A 24,090-nucleotide genomic window follows, 5' to 3' on the forward strand; every position below is an offset into this window, starting at 1 on the left:
TTTGGTGAGCATCTGCTCCAAATATACCTTTAAAAATCACAATGTGAACATAGTCTTACTTGCTGAGAAGCTCTTTCATAGATGACAACCAAGATGAGTGCAATTGCTGTTTTTCCAAAAATAGCTTATATAGCAAATTAGAAAAATATTAATATCTAGGTTAGTAAAAAATACAGTTCCCAAATCTTGTTTATAATCTTGTCTATGTCATCAAATGAATCTATATTGTGATTCACTAATTTTAAATATTTTTGCCATTTCTTGCTATTTTGTCTATCATTAAAAAAGAAATGAGCTAACATCAGAAAAGTTGATAAAATTACTATAAAAAAGATAATAAAACAAGGCTCACTTTTTCAATTCTTTGCATATTCAGCGCCAATGCTTTGGTGGTGTCCACCATACATGCATGTGACCTCTGCAGCCAGTCAATAGAATCATTGGTGACACTAGCATATACAACCAATGATTGACTGGATATGCTTAATGTCATTGCTCCAGGGAAGATAACGGTCTTGTGGGAACAAGTGGAATCTTTTGATTTTATATTATCAACATGCCTACTGGAAGCTTACTTTTATAAAATCCCATACAACCCCTTCAAGAGTTTTTTTTTTTAAGTTCTTGTTCCTACTATTGCTACTACCACTATTGAAACTATAATGTTTAAGTAACAGCCATTTGAGATTTTCCCACACAAGACAATGCACAATTAGTGATTGGAAACATTGTACTGTATGAAAAACTTCTAGGTAAGTCATTACATCTATGGTTGACCACTATAAGACTGGTGTCCCACTTGCGAGTGCAATGCGAGATACTCGCGAGAGTCTCTAGCATCAATACCCAGAACTGCCGCCGACACTCGGGACTGGTTGTGCGGATGCATGTATTTCTATGCAGCTGAACGTTCCGGTCCCAAGTGCCAGCGGCAGTGCCGGGTATTGATGCGAGAGACTCGAGCGAGATTCTCACATTGCACTCGCAAGTGTGACCCCGGTCTAACACTACTTTTAGATGTTCCGATAATTGGGGCACTAATGATGATAGGAACTCTCATTCTCGTCTACCTGGCCGTACAGACAAACCAGGAAGCACCTGACAAACAAGTAATTGCAAAATGTGATGATTTTTAGCCAACATTTTAGCTAATGAATGATCTCAGCAGCTCATCTTCCTATGTAAACTGTACATGTGAAGTGCCGCCGAGAACATTTTCATTCTATGTGCACAGAATAAATTTGTTAGCGATCATTCTGTGAGAATGGAGGTGCTAAACAATCACCAATTAGTTTGCATGTAGCAAATTGGTGGTTCTCTAACAGCGTTGGTCGACATTTGTAAACTCATCATTAGTCTTGGCCATTTTTAGATTTCTCCAGTTGTTGCTCTTTAATCTCTTTATATCAGACATTACTGCAGGGGAATTGTGGCTTTAGGATGAAACATAGTAGAATAACATTATTTCAAAATTTGGTTCATTCTCAAACACAAATTTGAATATAAATAGCTTGCCTTGGGTGGAAGACAATATTTTTGGAATTTTCATATATTGATACATTATGAGCATAATTTTAATGGGGTTTTTTGCCAATGTTATAAATTCTCTCCCCAACATATCTTAATTCATTAATTTGGAAAATTTTATTAAACACATGTTACAGAAAGACAAGCAAGGATGGTGGAAGAAGCAGCCAAACACAGAGCTTCATGGTAAACCCCTTCCCCAGTTCTAGCCCCACAAAATGCAAAGATTCATCTCACTGACTGAGTTCTGTGCTTGTCAGATTGGCAGGGTAACTTGGTGCTTCACTGATATCGAAGCCTGCAGGGAAAAGAGAGGAGTACCACTTGGGAAGGATATATGCTGCGGTTGTAGTACTTTAGTTTGTGAGCTATTGAGTGTTTAAAGCAAACTGTGTAAACACAGAGCAAAGTGATGGATAACAGTGGAGGCTTTAGGTGTGTTGTGGAGGTGGACAGATAGGAAATTAATGCATATTCCACAATTAAGTGTTGTATTGTGCTTGTTAAGTTTTCCAAATAGTACAACTTTGTGTTGGTTTTTATGGACTGTTTGGATAGTACACAAACAATTATGGTGTCTTCAATGTATTATTTATGCTATTATGTGATCAGTGCCTAATATTAAAATTGGAAATGTTAAATGTCTGTGCACAATAGTTTATCTCTAAGTCACATTGCACATCAATGCAGACATTTTGTGAATTTTTTAAACAACATAACACTTTGCACAGTGAATATAACCAGGTAAATCCTAAAATCAAATAATTTGTCCAAGTAAAATTGTGGGAAAATGAAGTCATTTTAAAACACATGAAATCAAATTTTATGGGAATTGCATTTTGTGGGTGGTAATGTAGGTACATTGATAAAATTGCATGAAATGCCAACCAAATGCCCAAACACAACATTGTGATGTGATAAAGACAATGAAATAAGGGACAATGACTTTAAAATAACTTATGACAAATTTTCTCAGCTAACCTATCAGCTACTATAATTAAAATTCTTTTCTACCAGTAAAGTAAAGGAAGCTATAGCCCAGGGTCAAGTGATATCAGTTACAACTAGAGATCGGATTTGCTAAGACTCAAACATAAGAAATGTAGGATGTAAAAAAATTAATACTTGCCTCACTGCTCACATGCACAGCTTTCCTCGCAGCCCAACGCTCGGTCATCTGTGCCTCTTTTTCTCCCCATCCTCTGTCAAGTACATTCTCTTTGGCCTCTTGGCTCCAGGTTCTGGCTTCTGGCTTGACTAGGCCTCAGACATCACTGCTGTTACTTGGACAATGGCCATAATTTTGTGAAATCATGACATATGTCATGATGGCATGGCAAACAGTGACATCAGAGGTCTAGGTATGTCAAAATCCAAAGCCCATAGTGAGGAGGCCTAAGAGGATGTGGGCATCATAGGTAGGGGAAAAGAAGGGGTGTGCAGGACTGGACAGTGGACTGTGGGGCAGTGGAACAGGTGAGCAGCCCGATCAGCATTTTTTTTACCATTTGCATGGTTCAGAAAATGGCAGTCACGGTTGGTTACCAGTTCCCTAAAATTCTCACACACAGAACTGCAAAATATACAGTTATGGAGAATACAAATGTTTATAAAAGTCTGCAAAAATTCAATTCCACTCATTTATAATCGCTCGTCTCTAGTTAGAACAATGTTATCATAATCCTTCTTATCTGAACTCTTATCTTTATTTCTAAATAGAGTTTTCATTGTTTGATAGAGTCTCAATTCATTGTAACAGAATGGCTAATCATAAAATCATAAAAGTTGTATTCTTAAGGTACCTTCACACTGAACAACTTAACAACGATAACGATAGCGGTCCGTGACGTTGCAGCGTCCTGGATAGCGATATCATTGTGTTTGACACGCAGCAGCGATCAGGATCCTGCTGTGACATCGTTGGTCGGAGCTAGAAGGCCAGCACCTTATTTCATCGCTGGATCACCCGCTGACATCGCTGAGTCGGCGTGTGTGTCGCGGATTCAGCGATGTCTTCACTGGTAACCAGGGTAAACATCGGGTTACTAAGCGCAGGGCCGCGCTTAGTAACCCGATGTTTACCCTGGTTGCCAGTGTAAATGTAAAAAAAAAAAAAACACTACATACTTACATTCCAGTGTCTGTCTCGTCCCCCGGCGTCCGCTTCCCTGCACTGTGTCAGCGCCACCGCTCTGCTTTACGGCCGGCGCTTACACAGTGCAGGGAAGCGGACGCCGGGGGACCCGACAGACACCGGAATGTAAGTATCTAGTGTTTGGTTTTTTTTACATCTACACTGGTAACCAGGGTAAACATCGGGTTACTAAGCGCGGCCCTGCGCTTAGTAACCCGATGTTTACCCTGGTTACCCGGGGACTTCGGCATCGTTGGTCGCTGGAGAGCTGTCTGTGTGACAGCTCTCCAGCGACCACACAACGACGAAACAGCGACGCTGCAGCGATCGGCATCATTGTCTATATCGCTGCAGCGTAGCTTAATGTGACGGTACCTTTAAATGTTACATTTTTGATTTTCCACTGGACAACCTCCTCCTCCCACTCAGTGTGGTTACTTCTATAGTTAAATATATTGTAAGTAGTGATGACTAAATCTTATCAAATTCTAATTCGTCATCAGAGCTACATTTTTACTAGGACAGCTGATTGGCTGCAAATCCAAAGTACTCCTAAGCCTTTAATTGTCCTGAGAAGATGTGTATGTGTGAAGGACATGTAGCAGAACTATAACTAATCAAGCAAGCAGCAGCCGCCAACAATATGTCCTTCTCTTTCCCTGCTTTACAGACACAGAGACTCTCCTATCTCTCACTCCCTACCAATTAAATCTGTATTATTCTATTTTCCCATAAATTCTTCTTCTTCAATGCTTTGCTGTCACACACTATCTGGACAGTTTCTTCATGTGTTTTATGTCTTACTCTCCCTATCTATATGGCTAAAGTATAGTCTGTGACATCCTGCTTACAACCTGCAGTAAAAATCGTTCCACCATACCGCTACACTACCAGCTCTACCCTCACCTGCTGTATGCTCACCCATCCCTTGTTGACTGTGAGCCCTTGTGGGCAGGGTCCTTTCTCCTGCTGTGCCAGTCAGTGGTTTGCATTGTTTAAAATTTTTGTACTTGTCTTTAATTATATAGAACTCTTTTCATATGTAAAGCGCCATGGAATAAAAGGCAATATAGAAATAAATAATAATAATAATAATAATAATAATAATAATAATAATGATCCTGTCACAATCCAGAATTACAACATATTGGCTGCTATATTTCCTGCTTCCGCTTTTATACAGGCTATGATATTTCTTTCTGATTGGCTGCACAATACCATTTGATGCGTTAGCTGCAAAGAATTATGCTTGCATTTGTGATCCTTCTCTAGTTGATGCAATGGGTAAAATGTGACTTTCATTTTAGGTGATTCGCACCAAGTGAATCACAAAATTTTCAAATTCACAGGCTTCAGCAAATTTCTAAAAATGTGTCACTAATTCAATTAGTATCAAATGGATTCACACATCTTTAATTGTACGTTTTTATATTCTGTATATAAAACACGGAAAGAATTGCAGCAAATCATACTATCTAGTCATTTTCACAATGATACTAAATAAAATTTCTAGTTATAGCTTTGTTTTGATCATTTCTGTCTTTTCACATCTAACATCACAGTATTATTCTGACATATGATCTCTGACCATATGCACACAAAGGAAATTAAAAAAGCACATTGCTTGTGAATGTTATAGGAAAGTAGCTAAAATCAGAAAAAAATTTCAACTTGATTACAAAAAAATTATATTTTATATTTTATATCAGATTGTTAAATAAAAAATACCGATAGATTTTAACTAATTTGATATATTTCTTTGTGAAACAAGTGGACACTTATGGTTTGAACTTATTTGAGTTGCATATTTTAGTATAATTTAGAATAGATTTATAGATTTTACATAAAGTAGATATGAACATATATTTTTTACTTAAACAGATAAACAATCCGGTCTATTTTCTGCATTGTTTTCATGAGTGCATAGAACATTTGCTATGATTTAATTGGGTTAACTAACTCAGGACTTTTCAAACTTTTCCTTTTGAAGTTTCACTTGGCCAAGGTGATACCTGAGCTTTATTATTTGCGAGCAGAGAATTTACTGTGGTGCTTGAAGGTTTGTAAACCCTTCACAATTTCCATATTTATGCTTAAATTTGACCTTAAAACTACAACAGCTTTTCACAAAAGTTCTAAAAGTTGATAGAGACAACCAAATAAAATTAAAAGGTGTAAAAAATATTAGACTGTCATTTTTTTAAAATGAGGAAAATTCCCCAATATCACAAGGTGAGTTTCAAAAACATTAGTCGATATTTACTGGTGAAATCAGAGTCTGGTATTTTCAACCAACAGGATGGCAATCAGGTATGAGAGGATTTCCTAGCAACCAGGTAACCCCCACATGTACTTATGCTGGCTAACAGATGTAAATCATTCAGCTGCGGCAAGAAAAACTAAATCTCCGAGCACTAAAAAATACTCGGAGGACCCCCGAGCATGCTCGAGAAATCTTGAGTAACGAGTATATTCGCTCATCACTAATAATAACATCATACCATCTGTAAAACAAAGCGATGGTGGTATCATGCTATTTTTTATTGCAGCATCTGGGCTAAGACTACATGCCATTATTGATGGAACAATGATTTTTCAATTTTAATAGCAAATTCTAAAGGAAAATGTCCATGAGCTAAATCTTAAGAGAACATTGGACATGTAGCAAGATCACAAACGACAGCACACAAGCTGTTCTAAAAAATGGTAAAAGAAGAATGAAGTTAAAGCTTTGGAATGGCCAAGTCAATGTCTTGACCTTAACCCTATAGAAATGATGTGGAGATATCAAAAGGAGCAGTTAATGGGAGAAAACCTACCTACATAATAGGGTTGAAGCTGTTTTATAGAGAGAAATTAGCTCAAACTCCTCCTAACCCATGTGCTGAGCTAATAAATTGCCAGAAATGTTTAGATGCACATATTGATGCACAAGGGGGTAATCCCAAATACTGAAAGCTAAGGTTCGCTAATTTTGCTACTCGCAGACATGTGATATTCGTAAACTACAAAAATTTTTACTCATTTGTTTGCTTTGTTTTTCTTTATCTACTTTTTGGACTTCTGTGAAAATCTGATGTAGTTTAGGTCAATGCAGCAATATGGAAAATTCTGCAGGCTTCACAAACTTTTAAGCACCATTGTACAACGCTTTTCCATCTGTATTCCCTATTTGGGGCATGTGGACATCATTAAAAAGGTGTCCATTGCTTAGGATCTCTAATAGCCAGTAAAGAGAAATGGTAGCAAGCATCTCTGTGATGGACTAATTCTGTCCTAGTATTACATGGGTGGCCAAAATGCTGATTTAAAAAAAATCATACAGTAAGAGGGGTTTCTGATAGCCGATTATCATTTTCAATTTAAAAAGGGGTTGTCACCATTTGCACAATCCATTTGATAGCTCAATTGTTCACCTTCTTATTGAACGTAATAGTAGTGATATTGACTTGTGCTTTCAAAAGTTTTCTACATTTTAACATAAATCAATATCTATTGGTCTCCAATTAATAGACATGAAGATATTCACTGTGACCACAAACTAAAGTTGAATGACTATGTCATTCATGAATACGGTAACAAAAACTAAATGTCTAACTGACAAATATCTTATGGATTTGAACATTTTTTTATTTTAGCTGCAAGACCTGCAATACCAGTGAAACAATCCTATATTTTTAACACTAATTTGTATGAACAACATTTTTATTCTTTATGTTGATTTTTTTGTAATGGTAGAATGAGTTATATGTAATGTTCTCTCAGCAGGAAGCCAATTCATAATGCTTTAGTCCAGAGTAATGGAATATTCATGCACTACTCAAATTGTGCTATATTAATTTTCAAGTGTCTCTTACTGTATGTACAAGGCTAAGTCATAGCTAGACTTGCTGCTCCTATAATCCCTTTATAGTATTTTATGTTTGTACAGTGCATTCATTCATTTTGAATGTATTATCTATGTTAAGTATAACAGCAGGTCCTTTCTGTCAGGTTTCTAATACACCCATTTAATTACTGAGATACAATGCATACGCTGTTAAAGGAGTTCTCTGGGAATATATAAATGATGCTAAAACAACAGAGTATTGCAAGTGCTCACACTTCCTAAATTCGTGTCTTAAATACCGTATATACTCGAGTATAAGCCGAGATTTTCAGCCCATTTTTTTTAAGCTAAACGTGCCCCTCTCGGCTTATACTCAAGTCATTGTCCCAAGAGGTCAGCAGGGGGAGGGGGAGTGGCAGCTGTCACATCATACTCACCCTCCATAGGGGTGGAGCGCATATTCATTACTTTAATGAGCAGTACCATGTGACCGCTGAGTACAGGAAGAGCTGCCAGCACCTGGAGATCATCGTGTAAGGAGTTAAAAGCACCAGAAGAATCTGGGGGCGGTTACCTTCTCGACTCTGTGCCCGGAACCTTTGAGCTGTGCCGCAGGTTCCCTAGGGGAGAGACTTGTAGACTGGGACAGGAGGGAAGCAGCCAGAGAGCGGGAAAGAGACGCATGCAGGAGAGAGAGCAGCTTGCAGAGCAGCGTGCAGAGCCGGGTGCAGCTGCGCTCCAGAAGAGAGAGAGAAAGAGACTGCCCAGAAAGACTGCATCTTGTAGAGACTGCTCAGAAACACTGCATCTTGTAGAGACTGCCCAGAAAGACTGCATCCAGTGAATACTTAAAGCAGACTCTGCTGTGACTTTAGGGGGGCGCTTTGAGACCCGTTGAGAGACTACTACACCCTGGCCCCTGACTCCTGGTACAGAGACTTAACAGTGCAGAGCCCCTTGTTTTCCTGGTACAGAGACAACCGTGCGGAGCCCTGATTTTCTGGCTGTGCTATAAAAGTTAAAGACTCAGAGCCTGTGCATACCACATTAACTCCCGAAACCCCAGGCAGCAGGCTCTCAGAGACTACTCTGCTCACGGACCACAGAGGGACGACAAGTGCCACTGATTCTCGGCGCCTACGTTGGAGAAGACGACCCTCCAAGCAAGTCCTCATGAGACTGATAAGTGTTCTTTTCTCAAGAAATCGTGCTTAATTCTGTTTTATTGTTTAACTCCCGTATTCTTGCATTGTTTTATTGCTAGTTATTTTCCATTGCTTCCTCCCTGCGAGGAGAACCTAATTCCTGTTATTAAACCCCTCAACTGTTGGTCTGCCTGTTCCGTGGTGACATACTCAGTACCTGCACGTTATTACATTTGGCGTAGTCGGCAGGATGTCACACGGTAGTGCGGATAGGGCAGACCAAGCAGCGGGGGAAGTTCCCAGGTCTAGCATTTCCCTGGGAGCCATGTTGAATAATTTGCCAAGGTTCACTGGAAACAATGTAATGTTGTGGAGTTGGACAGAGCGTATCCGGGGAATGATGCGGATGCACCCCATGACACCAGCCCTGGAGGCAGAAATTGCATTGATGGCTCTGGAGGGGGAGGCGCGGGATTCTGTCATGCATAGGTCCCCCCGGGAGAGAGATACCCTGGACAAAGTGCTGCGCATACTTGAGGAAACGCATGGGGACCCCACTGACGTAGGGGAACTTTGCATGCGACTGTTTCACCGGGTACAACGGGAGGGGGAGACCGTGACCCAATTCATGAACGCCCTACAAGAGCTTCACACTGCTATCAGACGAAAGGACGGTGTAGGGGTAGGGTCAGTTGATGTGGTGCTCAGAGATCAGCTAGTGACAGGACTGCGTGACGCAATGATGAAACAGGCACTGCGAGAGCACATGCGAGTAAAGCCAGACATGACTTTCTCTGAGGTTGGCAGTGAGGCGCGTGTGCGAGAACAAGAACAGGGAGTGACGGGGCTGGTAGGAAGGGTGCAGAGCGGGGAGGTAACCAACACCGCAGGCAATATTCCCCAGTGGGAGGAGGACCTGAGAATGGAGATTAGACAGGTCCGTGAAGAAATGGCGGCCTCCAGAAGAACTCTGGCAGAGGGGCCCGGCCCTCTGGTTCGAGACAGAGAAGCTGCCCCCCGAAGGGAGGGTGAAACTACCAGGAGGAGAAGCCCTCTTACATGCTACACTTGTGGAGAGTCCGGCCACATTGCTCGATGGTGTCCCCGGCGGAGCCGACCATCCCCGCATCCTCCTTTAAACTAGGTGGCTCTGGGCTTGAGGGGCGCCGCTCAGAGCGTGAAGAACAGAGGAGGAGGAGTAAAAGTCCCCACAGCCTTGTTTCCATGTGCCCTCTGGTCTGGGCAGAAATCAATGGAAGAGCAGTGCGATGCTTGATAGACACCGGCTCACAAGTGACCACCATGCCTGAGAGATATTTCCGCCATCACTTCACAGAGGCGCTACGGCCCGAATGGGGTCCTGTGATCAAACTTATGGCGGCCAATCACTTGCCCATCCCGGTCGCAGGGGTGGTATGGATGAACATAGAGGTCTGCGGAAAAGACCTCGGGAGGAGAGGAGTGGTATTGGTGGATGGAGAGGTAGCTAAAGACCATACCGTGACCCTGGGCATGAATGTGTTAAAAGACCTCGGAAGCCTTGTTTTCAACGAGTCCCCGGAACAGTTCCTACAACAATGGAGCGACCAAACTCCCCAGAGAAGGGTCTTCCAACAACTGATATGGACCGCCCAGGTCCGGGAAGCATACAGCGACGGAAAGGAACTCGGCAAAGTCGTCGTCCCCGCCTCAGTCAATCGAGTGTTGCCCCCTGGGCAGACAGTGCTTCCCCTGCCTGTACGAGCTGGCATCCCACTGGAGGGAGTCGAAGTCCAAATTGAGCCCAGCAGAGCCGACCAGCTGCCGTCAGGAATATTGGTCGCACGGTCCCTGGCTACCGTGCGGGATGGAACTGTCCTTGTGCGCTGCATCAATTTGGGGGAGACAGATATAACTTTGCCCCCTAGAAGCAAAGTCGCTCAAGTCCTGGGCCTTCCAGACGAATTGGTCCCCACTGAGGCGGTACAGCTGACAGCAAGGCCAGAAGATCCGTGGCTGGTGACCGTCAAGGCGGAGGCAGCTCCGGACCCCAGGTTAATGCAAGAAGGGCGACAGATACTGGAACGCATGAGGGCAGAGCTCTCGGAACTTACTCCGCAGCAGGTACCTCAGGTAGAAGCTGTATTGGGGAAATTTCAGGATGCGTTCACCAAAGATGAAGATGACTTTGGACGTACCACGGCCATTACCCACGAGATACCCACCGGGGATGCGGCGCCAATCCGGGAACGGTACCGCCAAATACCTCCACAGATGTACCAGGAGGTGAAGGGAATGCTGTCACACATGCTGAAGAAGGGAGTTATACGTGAGAGTCAGAGCCCGTGGGCTGCCCCTATCGTCTTGGTGAGAAAGAAAGACGGGTCCCTGCGGTTCTGTGTGGACTATCGGCGGCTCAATGCTTGCACAGTGCGGGACTCGTACCCACTGCCCAGGATAGAGGAGTCCCTGACGGCACTAAGGAATGCCAGATATTTCTCCACGTTAGACTTGGCCAGCAGCTACTGGCAGGTGCCCATGTCTGAGCAAGACCGAGCCAAGACGGCCTTCATCCTTCCGATGGGACAGTATGAGTTTGACCGGATACCCTTCGGCCTAGCAAACACCCCAGGAACATTTCAGCGACTCATGGAGAGATGTCTGGGAGACCTGAACTTTGAAGCCACTTTGATCTACTTGGATGATATCATCGTCTTTGCCCCCACCTTTGAGGAGCATCTGCAGAGATTAGAGCAAGTTCTGAGTCGGCTACAGAAGTATGGCTTGAAAGTGAAACCCCAGAAATGTCACCACTTCCGTACCGAGATTGAATACTTGGAACATGTTGTCTCCGCTGAAGGGGTGAGGCCTTCCCAGGAGAAGATCGCTGCGGTACAAGAGTGGCCAACTCCAAAAACGGTGAAAGATGTGCGTGCATTCCTGGGACTCACGGGATACTTCAGACGCTTTGTAAAAGACTTTACCCGCCTTGCTAATCCACTCCAGGAGTTGTTGAGGGGAGTGCCCTCTTGCGCCAAAAACAGGAACATACAGTGGGGGAAGCATCAGGAGGAGGCATTCTTGGCTTTGAAGAAGGCATTTACGGAGGCCCCCGTGCTGGCCTACGCTGACTTCACACAACCGTTCATCTTGCACACTGACGGGAGCCTGCAGGGCCTCGGGGCTGTACTGTCGCAGATGCAGGACGGGAAAGAGCGCGTCATCGCATACGCCAGTCGGTCTCTGCATGACTCAGAAAGGAATCCAGAAAATTACAGTTCATTCAAGCTGGAGTTGTTGGCGCTGGTGTGGGCAATGACTGAGAAGTTCACGGAATATCTGGCTGGCTCAGAAGTTCATGTACGCACCGATAACAATCCGTTGGCCCATCTCGAGAATGCCAAGTTAGGCGCCCTAGAACAACGTTGGGTAGCCCGAATGGCCAAGTTCCGATACAGAATTTCGTATAAAAGAGGAGCTGAGAATGTACATGCGGATGCCCTCTCTCGAGTAAACTATCGCAAACCAGCACCCAGCCAGGATGAAGAACTGGAAGATGTAGAGGTTCCAGGTTTTGGAAAGACTGCCAGGACAGTGGCAGCGGCGTGGGAAATTGAACAGGAAGAGGCCTCTGTGAATTTGCTGGAGCAGCCCCGCGATGAGTGGGTCCGAGTACAACAGGAGGATCCGGAGCTAGCTCAGTTGAGAAGGTGGGTCGTGTCTGAACAAATGCCCAATCGACGTGAGAGGAGGTCCATGTCACCTGAAGTACTGAAGATGCTACGCCAGTGGGAGAGGCTCGAGTTGCGGGATGGTATCCTGTACCGGAAGGTATTCCTGCAAACAGAACTCAGTCTTGTATGGCAGACAGTGATTCCCTCGTCCATGATAGACCAGGTGGCTAAGGAAGCACATGAGAAAGGAGCACACTTTGGGCCAGAAAAGACTTTCCAGTGGTTACAGCGCCTATTTTATCACCCCCACTTAAGGAACACTGTGGATAAAGTATGTCGGCAATGCAGAAGTTGTGAGCTGGTCAAACCACCAGAACAAAGAGCTCCCACAGAGACGGTGAGGTCTTCTGGCCCCATGGACCTACTGGCAATAGATTACTTGACAATTGGACCAGCACATCAAGGTTATGAGCATTGTTTAGTGATGATAGACCACTTTACTAAATTTGCCGTAGTGACGCCCACGCGGGACCAAACTGCCGAGTCTGCGGCTCACGCAATCTGCAAACACTTCATTCAGGTGTACGGGTGTTCCAAGCGCATCCATTCTGATCAAGGGGCCTGCTTCCTCGGAAGAGTGATGGAGGAGCTGCACCAGCTGTACAAAATAGATAAGTCCCGGACCACCCCTTATCATCCACAGGGGAATGGGGCTTGTGAAAGATTTAACCGCACTCTGATTCAAATGCTGAGGACTCTGGAGGAGGACCAGAAGGCGAAGTGGACTGAGTCCGTCCCTGAATTGGTGTGGGCATATAACAATCGTAAACACAGCACTACCGGATTCACCCCCTACTCTCTGTTCTTTGGCCGACCCGGGAAGGGACTGGCAGAGCTGGCGCTGGAACCCGAGGAGGACTACCCACGGACGGGGGTGTACTCCTGGGTTCAAGAACATCGTCGTCGGCTGCGGACAATTCAACGTCTAGTGCAGGACCGGCTACAAGAATTGGAGCATCCCCAGGTAGCTCCTAAAAAGGGGACAGCCCTGTGGCCTGGAGACCGAGTCTTAGTGAGGGAAAAGCGCCCACACAACAAACTGGAGTACTGATGGGAGAAAAGGCCATACCGAGTGAAGCGGCGGCTCGGCAACGGGGGTCCCATTTATGAGGTCCAGCCCGAAACGGAAGAAGGGACTCCCACCCGCACGCTGCACAGGAATATGTTGCGTCCATGTTTGTCTCGAGATCCTGAATCAGTCCAATTGGCTCCAGCACCCCCACCGGCTGCGCCAGTGATCAATGTAGATGTGGAAGATGAGGAAGACTTCGAATCTCCTCCAGTGAACCCAGGAACAGGGCTGGTGCCAGATTCTACCAACGTATCGGAGGAAGCCTCGACTCCTCCCACAGCAGCTGACACCACCGCCCCTGCTGGTTTTAGACGCTCTGAACGTTCAACGGCTGGTGTACCCCCTGTTCGCTACAATCAGGATGAGTTCATCTGGCAGCAGATTGTGCAAGGACTAGAAGATTGCCAACAGGAGCTCCTGAAGATCTCGCCCGTGGAATGGCGAGCAGAAAGAGGGGGGGAATGTAAGGAGTTAAAAGCACCAGAAGAGTCTGGGGGCGGTTACCTTCTCGACTCTGTGCCCGGAACCTTTGAGCTGTGCCGCAGGTTCCCTAGGGGAGAGACTTGTAGACTGGGACAGGAGGGAAGCAGCCAGAGAGCGGGAAAGAGACGCATGCAGGAGAGAGAGCAGCTTGCAGAGCAGCGTGCAGAGCCGGGTGCAGCTGCGCTCCAGAAGAGAGAGAGAAAGAGACTGCCCAGAAAGACTGCATCTTGTAGAGACTGCTCAGAAAGACTGCATCTTGTAGAGACTGCCCAGAAAGACTGCATCCAGTGAGTACTTAAAGCGGACTCTGCTGTGACTTTAGGGGGGCGCTTTGAGACCCGTTGAGAGACTACTACACCCTGGCCCCTGACTCCTGGTACAGAGACTTAACAGTGCAGAGCCCCTTGTTTTCCTGGTACAGAGACAACCGTGCGGAGCCCTGATTTTCTGGCTGTGCTATAAAAGTTAAAGACTCAGAGCCTGTGCATACCACATTAACTCCCGAAACCCCAGGCAGCAGGTTCTCAGAGACTACTCTGCTCACGGACCACAGAGGGACGACAAGTGCCACTGATTCTCGGCGCCTACGTTGGAGAAGACGACCCTCCAAGCAAGTCCTCATGAGACTGATAAGTGTTCTTTTCTCAAGAAATCGTGCTTAATTCTGTTTTATTGTTTAACTACCGTATTCTTGCATTGTTTTATTGCTAGTTATTTTCCATTGCTTCCTCCCTGCGAGGAGAACCTAATTCCTGTTATTAAACCCCTCAACTGTTGGTCTGCCTGTTCCGTGGTGACATACTCAGTACCTGCACGTTATTACAATCGCATTGGAGAAGCTGCCAGGGACCGCACCAGGAGGGTGAGCATTGCAATATTCACCTGTCCCCGTTCCACCACCAGGCTCCATCTTCCGCGTCCTCTGGCTGTGACGTTCAGGTCGTGGCGCGCAGCGGTGGAACGGGGACAGGTGAATATCTCAAGTGCCGGTGTCCCCGCCTGCTCAGGACAAGAGGTGAGTATGTCATTTTTTTTTTTAATCGCAGCAGCAGCATATGGGGCATAATATTCTATGGTGCATCTTATGAGGCCATAATCAACCTTTATGCAGCATTATAAGGGGCAAAAGATTCCATGGAGCATCTTATGGGGCCATAATCCTCCTTTATGCAGCACTGTATGGGGCAAATGTTTCTATTGAGCATCTTATGGGGCCCATAATAATCCTTTATGCAGCATTATATGGGGTAAATGTTTCTATGGAGCATCTAATGGGGCCATAATCAACCTTTGTGCAGAATTATATGGGGCAAACGTTTCTATGGAGCATCTTATGGGGCCATAATCAACCTTTGTGCAGCATTATATGGGGCAAATGTTTCTATGGAGCATATTATGGGGCCATAATCATCCTTTATGCAGCATTGTATGGGGCAAATGTTTCTATGGAGCATCTTATGGGGCCATAATCAACCTTTGTGCAGAATTATGGGGCAAATGTTTCTATGAAGCATGTTATGGGGCCATAATCAACCTTTATGCAGAAATATATGGGGCACATTTTCTATGGAGCATCTTATGGGGCCATAATCAACCTTTGTGCAGCATTATATGGGGCATATTTTTGTATAAAGCATCTTATGGGGCCCATCATAAACTTTCTGGAGCTTTATATGGGGCGTATTTTGTATGGAGCATCTTATGGGGCCCATCAAACTTTATGGAGCATTATATGGGGTGTATTTTGTATGGAGCATCTTATGGGGCTCCTGATTCAATATGGATATTCAAAAACACTTAACCTACTGATGTCTCAATTAATTTTACTTTTATTGATATCTATTTTTATTTTTGAAATGTACCAGTAGCTGCTGCATTTCCCACCCTAGGCTTATATTCGAGTCATTAAGTTTTCCAAGTTTTTTGTGGCAAAATTAGGGGTCTTGGCTTATACTCGAGTCGGCTTACACTCGAGTATATACGGTATTAATTTTTGTCTTAAAGTTCTAGTCTTAAGTACCAATGTTAGGGAGAATGGTGGTGTTGTCTATACACTTTCATCGTTTCTATAAAGACACATTTAAAATGTATAATTCACAGAATAGCCTTGTGGACCAACTGCAATCCTTCTTCCCAGATATTTAAGAGAACACTAAGAAAAGACTGAATTTCAACAGGACTTGTATAAGGTTGGCAATCCACTTTTATAGACAGTAGGCCAAAATCATCAGACTTAGCCAACTTTTCTTTACTATGTATGTATATGCTTCTTAAAGGCTTACAACCAGCAACTTTGCAAATCACTTTTTATTAAAATGTGCCCCTGTTGTCCTATAACCCTACATTATTATTTATTATCCATTGCCAATCAGTCATTAAGTGTTCTCTTTCCTATTGAGCTTGTAACTACTACATTGAAGCCAGCCAGAATAGCTGTAATTCTTTGTCAGCTGCTAATCATGATAAATTTCAGCTTCACTCAACTTTCAATACTGAACTTTCAAACTGCCTCGTATGGCAGCACCAGGAGCACAAAGTTTGGGCAAGTAACTGGATGATGCCGCTGGAGCGAAATGTCACTCAATCAGGATTGCCATTTACCCCAAGCAATAAAAAAGTCAGGAACCTGGAAGGTGTGACCAAACCCTTTAAAGTGTAACTATCATTTTAACTTTTACTTGATGAATCAATAATACACAAGAAAATAAGAAACTCTGCAATGTATCAGAGAAGTAAGCTTCATTCTCCTCATGGACTGATCTTTCATTCTCAATTCATGGGTTAAATCTACAAAAATCTGCATTCAGTGAGGACAAATATTCACATTACACAGAAAGAAGATTACAGTTGGTGTTCATAAGATTGTATGGAGAGGAGAGGTCAGAGGAGGAGGGAGGTGCTCCATTGAACCTTATGAGAACCGACTGTCAACTAAGTAGTCTTGACTTTACCTGTAAATTGAGAATGAAAAATCAATCCATGAGTAGAAAAAAGCAGAGTTCTCTGACAAGATAAATTAAAGTTTCTAATTTTCACGTGTACTATTGATTTATGAAAAAATAAAATAAAAAATGGTTACTCTAAGTATATTTGAGCCACAGACTATATTACATGTATGCTTCAACACAAAGTATAGCAGTGGAGTTAGTATAATGTGATACATTATAACATATATTATAATATATGGTGGGAGATTCAAGTAATGTAGAATACAGTTTTCTGCAGCATAAAAATTTGGAAACTACCACCAAAATTATGTGTTTAGGATGCAACAAACACATGTAAAATTATATGCGTATAAATAGTATGAACACTTGCAAAAAAATTATACACACACAAACACAGGTGTACACACAGATGCATACATAAAAGAACACACAAAAACATACTAACACTCATGTATAAAATTAGATCCACTACATACACGCACAATAGACTGCTATCCTCTGTGGCCCACTACACATGAAATTAATTAGAAATCAGGAGGAAATGTACTATACTCTGAAGAGAGTGGCCAAATAACATAGTAACATAAATACAAAAAGAATGCGTCAGTAAATTTATTTATGCATGCGACTACTCGATCATTAGCTTTTTAAACTGGAGAAAAACGAGTCATATTTCGCCTGGATATATAAAAGATATCCTTTATTAAGATAAATAATACCAATAGAATCCTATTGACACAAATGTACACATAATATACTGAATGGTAATTTTCACAGGGTTAATGTAAAGTGACTAATCAAAAAAGGTGCAACCCAAAAACCGGGACACAAGGAAGAACACTGATAATCAGTAAAAGGTATCCGGTACATACCCGCAAAAAATGGGCCCAGCGTTGCAGCACATAACAGGGTGTAACTATATTCATAAGGCTATACTGCCGAAGTCACTACCATCATCATGTACCACACTAATGCTGTCCATATTGCATAAATTAGAAAAGGTAAACAAACTAATTACCCATATTATAGTAGAGTGTCCAAGCTGGGTCCCGGTCCCGTACCCCAACGCGCGTTTCGCGTTCACGTGTTGCCGCTTCCTCAGGGGTATGTACCGGATACCTTTTACTGATTATCAGTGTTCTTCCATGTGTCCCGGTTTTTGGGTTGCACCTTTTTTGATTAGTCACTTTACATTAACCCTGTGAAAATTACCATTCAGTATATTATGTGTACATTTGTGTCAATAGGATTCTATTGGTATTATTTATCTTAATAAAGGATATGTTTTATATATCCAGGCGAAATATGACTCGTTTTTCTCCAGTTTAAATAACATAGTAACATAGTTTTTAAGGTTGAAGGAAGACTTTAAGTCCTTCTTGTTCAACATATAGCCTAACCTAACATGCCCTAACATGTTGATCCAGAGGAAGGCAAAAAAAAAACCCATGTGGCAAAGAGTAAGCTCCACATTGGGGAAAAAATTCCTTCCCGACTCCACATACGGCAATCAGACAAGTTCCCTGGATCAACGCCCTATCAAGGAATCTAATATATATATAACCTGTAACATTATTAGCAGAGAAAACTAGTGTATCTTTGTAACTGAAAAGAAACACAGGTTGCCTCAAAAATCATGGTGTTTAACTACCATGGAAATCTCTTATTATAAAAGAAAGTTGGGTGGATCATTTGAAATTCATATTTGCCAGCTTTGCCAAATTTTCCCCAAAGCGGCAATACTGAAAAGCCCCTAATTGACCCGAAAATACGTGTATAACACATTGAGTTTTTATAGAACTGCATTCAATTCATTTTGACCTCTTTAGAGTGAGCACAGCCTTATTAATGTCCACATAACCTCAACCTATCTGGCTATGTGGAAATGAATGGTAACCTGTAGTATTCAACACCGGTATTTGGGGGCTGTGTAAGTGTCTAATGTTGGACTGATTCAAGGAAGTGTGCAAAAAAAAATAGAACAATATTTTTTTGCAACATGCACACTGTGTGAGATACAAAGTTGTGTTTTACAGTTTTGGATTAGGGATATTTTTCTTTTGACTTGAAATAAAAATGATGTTCTGGTGGTCTCACAATGCAGAAAGCACACTTTCTGACATAGCCTTGGCTTCAAGCTTTGGGTTTAGTAGAAAAATTAGCACTGAGGGGTTTAATACTGCCTGCCTTTTGCAGAGTGTGAAGAATAAAGACAAGCTATTGTTAAAGTTGTACACCACCATCAGATTAGGTCTTATTTTACCACTATGTGCAATGAGCTGTGCGAAGTGACTCCTATCACTGAAACAGCCTATTATGGATCTCCCTGGCTTGCTTCCATATATTATACTGGCTGTAATAGTCCTCACCGATAGGCTGAGCTAGTTTATGTTATATGATAGCTGCAGGGCATTATGGAGATGCCAGCATAGTCACGTAGTCACTCATGATGCCATTAGCTTACTCACTCAGTCTTCAGAAGTATATGAAACGGCGGCAGATTTTTTTTGTCAACCCTTGCAAATCGATTTGCAGAGTTTTTAAATTTGAAAGGACCTGTGAATTTCAGGAAATTAAACTCCAATTTGATCCTCCAAAGACCAATCTGATCATCTCTACTCTTCACTATTGAAGGACTTTTTTTTAAAATTGATAAGAAAAGAATAGATTGCGAGACTTCACCCAAATGGACTTTAAGCATCAGAGTAATAATGTTCTCTGGCCTCCACTCACCTAGTGTCCTTTGACTTAGACCTTTAATGTGGCAGCTACAGCTGGGGCAGTAGTAGATTTTCTCTTCATATTACAAAAAATTATAGTATTATATGAGATGGTATAACATATATTTGTATTTCTTCTGCGTTACAATGATATAGTATATGGCCAAGAAAATATGGTGTTAAATAAGCATATAACAAATGAAACACCAAAAGATGTTTAATGTACTGCAGGAGTAATATTTGCATATCACAATCTGGTTATAATGCAATGAAGAAATGGCTTGAACACAAGAGCCCACCATACCTCTATGCTACAGAATTAAAGATATTTGGAGCAATTTAAAAATAAAATGGATAAAGAATTGGAAAGCAGAGGAGTTGTTCACAGCCAATAATCAATTAGATCCTGCCATTTCTCTTGGTGCCTTGTTAAAATGTTCACTGTAATGTGCTTGTTCTTGGCTATTCTACAGTTTTTATGAGATTTTAGCAAACTCAATAGCATTACTGTAACCATTGAAAGATGAAAGGATAAGTATTGCATGCCATGCCTAAAATTCCCTTCATTTTCTGATGTTATGTGTAGCTTTGCTTTAACTATTTGGATATAGACACATGCGACTATCTCATTTACTTTCTTGAAATGACACCAATACTTCGTACTTCTAATAATAGCAATTTACTCAGGGTGTTAGGAGCTAGATGCTTAAAGTGCATTTTCTTCGTATAATTTGTACTTCAAGGTTATTCAGAGTGTAAATGTTAAAGGAAAAAAAATAAAATAAATATATATATGTATATGTATATATATATGTATGTATATATATATATATATATATATATATATATATATGTATATATATATATATGTATATATATATATATATGTATATATATATATATATATATATATATATATATATATATATATATATATATATATACACATACACACACACACACACACACCGTATATCCTCGAGTATAAGCCGACCCGAGTATAAGCCGACCCCACTAATTTTGCCACGAAAAAACTGGGAAAACTTAATGACTCGAGTATAAGCCTAGGGTGGGAAATGCAGCAGCTACCGGTAAATGTCAAAAGTAAAAATAGGTACCAACCAATAAAAGTAAAATTAATTGAGACATCAGTAGGTTAAGCGTTTTTGAATATCCATATTGAATCAGGAGCCCCATATAATGCTCCATACAGTTTATGATGGCCCCATAAGATGCTCCATATTAAAATATGCCCCATATAATCATGCACAAAGGTTAATAATGGCCCCATAAGATGCTCCATGGACACATTTGCCCAATATAATGCTGCACAAATGTTGATTATGGCCCCATAAGATGCTCCATAAAGATATTTGCCCCATATAGTGCTGCACAAACGTTGATTATGGCCCCATACAGACACTTGCCCCATATAGTGCTGCACAAATGTTGATTATGGCCCCATACAGACACTTGCCCCATATAGTGCTGCACAAACGTTATGGCCCCATAAGATGCTCCATAAAGGTATTTGCGCCATATAGTGCTGAACAAACGTTATGGCCCCATATGATGCTCCATACAGACACTTGCCCCATTTGCTGTTGTGGCGATAAAAAATCCCATACTCACCTCTCCGTCGCTCAGGCCCCCGACACTTTCAATATTCACCTGACTTTGTTCCGGTGCCTCTCCATCTTCAGCGTCTTCTGCACTGACATTCAGGCAGAGGGCGCACACTAACCACATCATCACGCCCTCTGACCTGAGCGTCACTGCAGAAAAGACGCTGAAGATGGAGCGGCGGCTGGAACGAGGAGCAGGTGAATATCGCGCAGCACTCCCTGTTATACTCACCTGCTCCTGGCAGTCCCTGTTTCCCCGGCGCTGCTGCTTCCTCCTGTACTGAGCGGTCACCGTTACTGCTCATTACAGTAATGAATATGCTGCTCCACCCCTATGGGAGGTGGAGCAGCATATTCATTACTGTAATGAGTGGTACCATGTGACCGCTCACAACAGGAAGAAGCAGCAGCGCCGGGGAGCCAGGGACCACGCCAGGAGTAGGTGAGTATAATTAGACAGCCCACGCTCCCCCTCCCCTGCCGTCTCCTGGGTATGACTCGAGTATAAGCTGAGAGGGGAACTTTCAGCCCCCAAAAATGGGCTGCAAATCTCGGCTTATACTTGAGTATATATGGTATACTGTAAATATACACACTCAGACATATACTGTTGAAGCCAGAAGTTTACATACACTATATAAAAAGACAAATGCATGTTTTTCTCAATGTCTGACATGAAATCAGAGTAAACCTTTCTCGTTTTAGCTCAATTAGGATTACCATAATTGTTATTATTTGCCAAATGCCAGAATAATGAGAGAGACAGAGAATGTTTTAAGGCATTTTTATTACTGCACAGTCAAACGTTTATATACATTTCATTAGTATTTGGTACCATTGCCCTTAAACTGAATGACTTGGGTCACAGATTTGGGATATCCTTCCACAAGCTTCTCACAATAGTTGGTCAGAATTTGGGCCCATTTCTCCTGACAAAGCTGGTCTAACTGATCCAGTTTTTTATGTCGCCTTGCTCACACCTGCTTTTTCAGCTTTGCCCATAAATTTTCAATAGGATTGAGATCAGGGCTTTGTGATGGCCACTCCAAAACATTGACTTTCTTATCCTTAAGCCACTTTGTTACCATTTTGGCAGTATGCTTCGGGTCATTGTCCATTTGGAAGACCCATTTCCACCCAAGTTTTAATTTCCTGACTGATGTCTTGAGATGTTGCTTCAGTATTGACCAGTAATCTTCTTTTCTCAAGATGCCATCTATTTTGTGAAGTGCACCAGTCCATCCTGCAGCAAAACAACCCCACAACACGATGCTACCACCCCCGTGTTTTACAGTTGGGATGGTATTCTTTGGCTTTCAAGCTTCTCTATTTTTGCTCCAAATGTAACGATGGTCATTATGCCCAAACAGTTCAATTTTAGTTTCATCAGACCACAGGACATGTCCCCAAAAATGAAGGTTGTTGTTACTGTGTGCATTTCCAAACATTAATCTGGCTTTTTTATGTTTCTTTTGGTCTTTTGGAGTAATTCTTCTTCTTCTTCCTGGCAGAGTGGCCTTTCAGCCCATGTTGATACAGTACTTGTTCCACTGTGGATATCGACACAATTTTACCAGTTTCTGCCATCATCTTCACAAGGCCTTTTGCTTTTGTCCTTGGGTTGATATGCACATGTCGGACCAAAGCGCATTCATTTCTGGGACACAGAACACATCTCCTTCCTGAGTGGTATGATGGCTGGACATTCCCATCTTGTTTGAACTTGCGTATACTTGTTTGAACAGATGAACGAGGCACCTTCAGGTATTTTGAAATTGTACCCAAGGGATCAGACAGACTTGTGCAATTCCAAAATTATTTTCCTGATATCTCGGTTGAATTCTTGAGAAGTTCCAATGATGATACGCAAGGAAGAATTGTGTTTCAGGTGTGCATGAAAATACATCCACAGGTGTGTCTCTAATTAGCTCAGATGTTGACAAAAAACTGAAGCTTCCAAACACATAACATCATCATATGGGCAGTGCAGAATTGTTTAACGGCATAGTAATCTTAGTGTATGTAAACTTTTGATTTTGCAGTAAGTAATAAAAATGCCTTAGAACAATCCATCTCACTCATTATTCTGGCATTTGGCAAATATTAATCCCACCTCAATCCCACTATCCAACTCTAGCAGATTTACATGGGACGATTTCCTGCACTCCAATGGCCAATGTAACGAGATAACCTTCTATCCTAACCTGACCAGATCACAGCATGCTCAGTTTATTGCTGCTTATGGTCATGTGACTAATGAATAAAATGAAAAATTGGGAGTCCAATATTTGGTCTACTGGCCAATGTGGTGTTAAATTGGCGAGTTTTTTAATTTTTTTTTTTCGATATAGCAATGTAGAAAAATGAAAAAACAATGTTAAAAATGTAAAATATATTTTAATGTAAAAATATTTAATCATTAAATCATTTTTGGATGAGACAGAGAAGAAAAAAAAAAAAAAAAAAAATAAATAAATATATATATATATATATATATATATTTACAACATAAACAACTTATTTACAAATCAGATCATTTTCAGATGATAGCGAGAAGTGAATCTCCCAAAAATTATTTCGATTAAACTTGACTCTGTCTTGATAAAGTAATTCAGCATTGAACGTGCCCTGATTACCATGAAGATGTTTATTAGGTCTTTCCAGACTCCAAAATGGAATAAACACTTGAGGCCACAGTCATGTGGGGGGTGATGCACTTTAATGATGGAGGTCCCCCTACGTGGCCTCAGCATTGTAAGAATCAAAGACTGACATGAAGGACCACGGAGCTATGGCATCAGCATGAGAAGTCAAGTAAAAGCATAGGAAATTATGTTTATTTTTATTTCAGGCTCTTCATGTCCATCAAAAGCATGAAGCGAAATGGGGTCTAT

At 42.1% G+C, this 24,090-nt stretch overlaps 1 protein-coding gene across 3 annotated transcripts in view; it reads right to left on the reverse strand.

Moving 5' to 3' along the window:
- Positions 1-24,090, reverse strand: part of EFNA5 (ephrin A5) — a 553,489-nt gene that overhangs the window by 13,324 nt on the left and 516,075 nt on the right. Inside the window, exon 5 of one of the 3 annotated variants that reach the window (XM_077289975.1) lies at positions 1,769-1,825. The exons of the other annotated variants lie outside the window; for them this stretch is intronic. Coding sequence (XP_077146090.1) covers positions 1,769-1,825 — 57 coding nt within the window. The remainder of the gene's footprint in view (positions 1-1,768; positions 1,826-24,090) is intronic. 3 annotated transcript variants of the gene reach the window in all.

This window comes from Ranitomeya variabilis, chromosome 1 (assembly GCF_051348905.1).
Source record: "Ranitomeya variabilis isolate aRanVar5 chromosome 1, aRanVar5.hap1, whole genome shotgun sequence".
In the NCBI taxonomy this organism is placed as follows: domain Eukaryota; kingdom Metazoa; phylum Chordata; class Amphibia; order Anura; family Dendrobatidae; genus Ranitomeya; species Ranitomeya variabilis.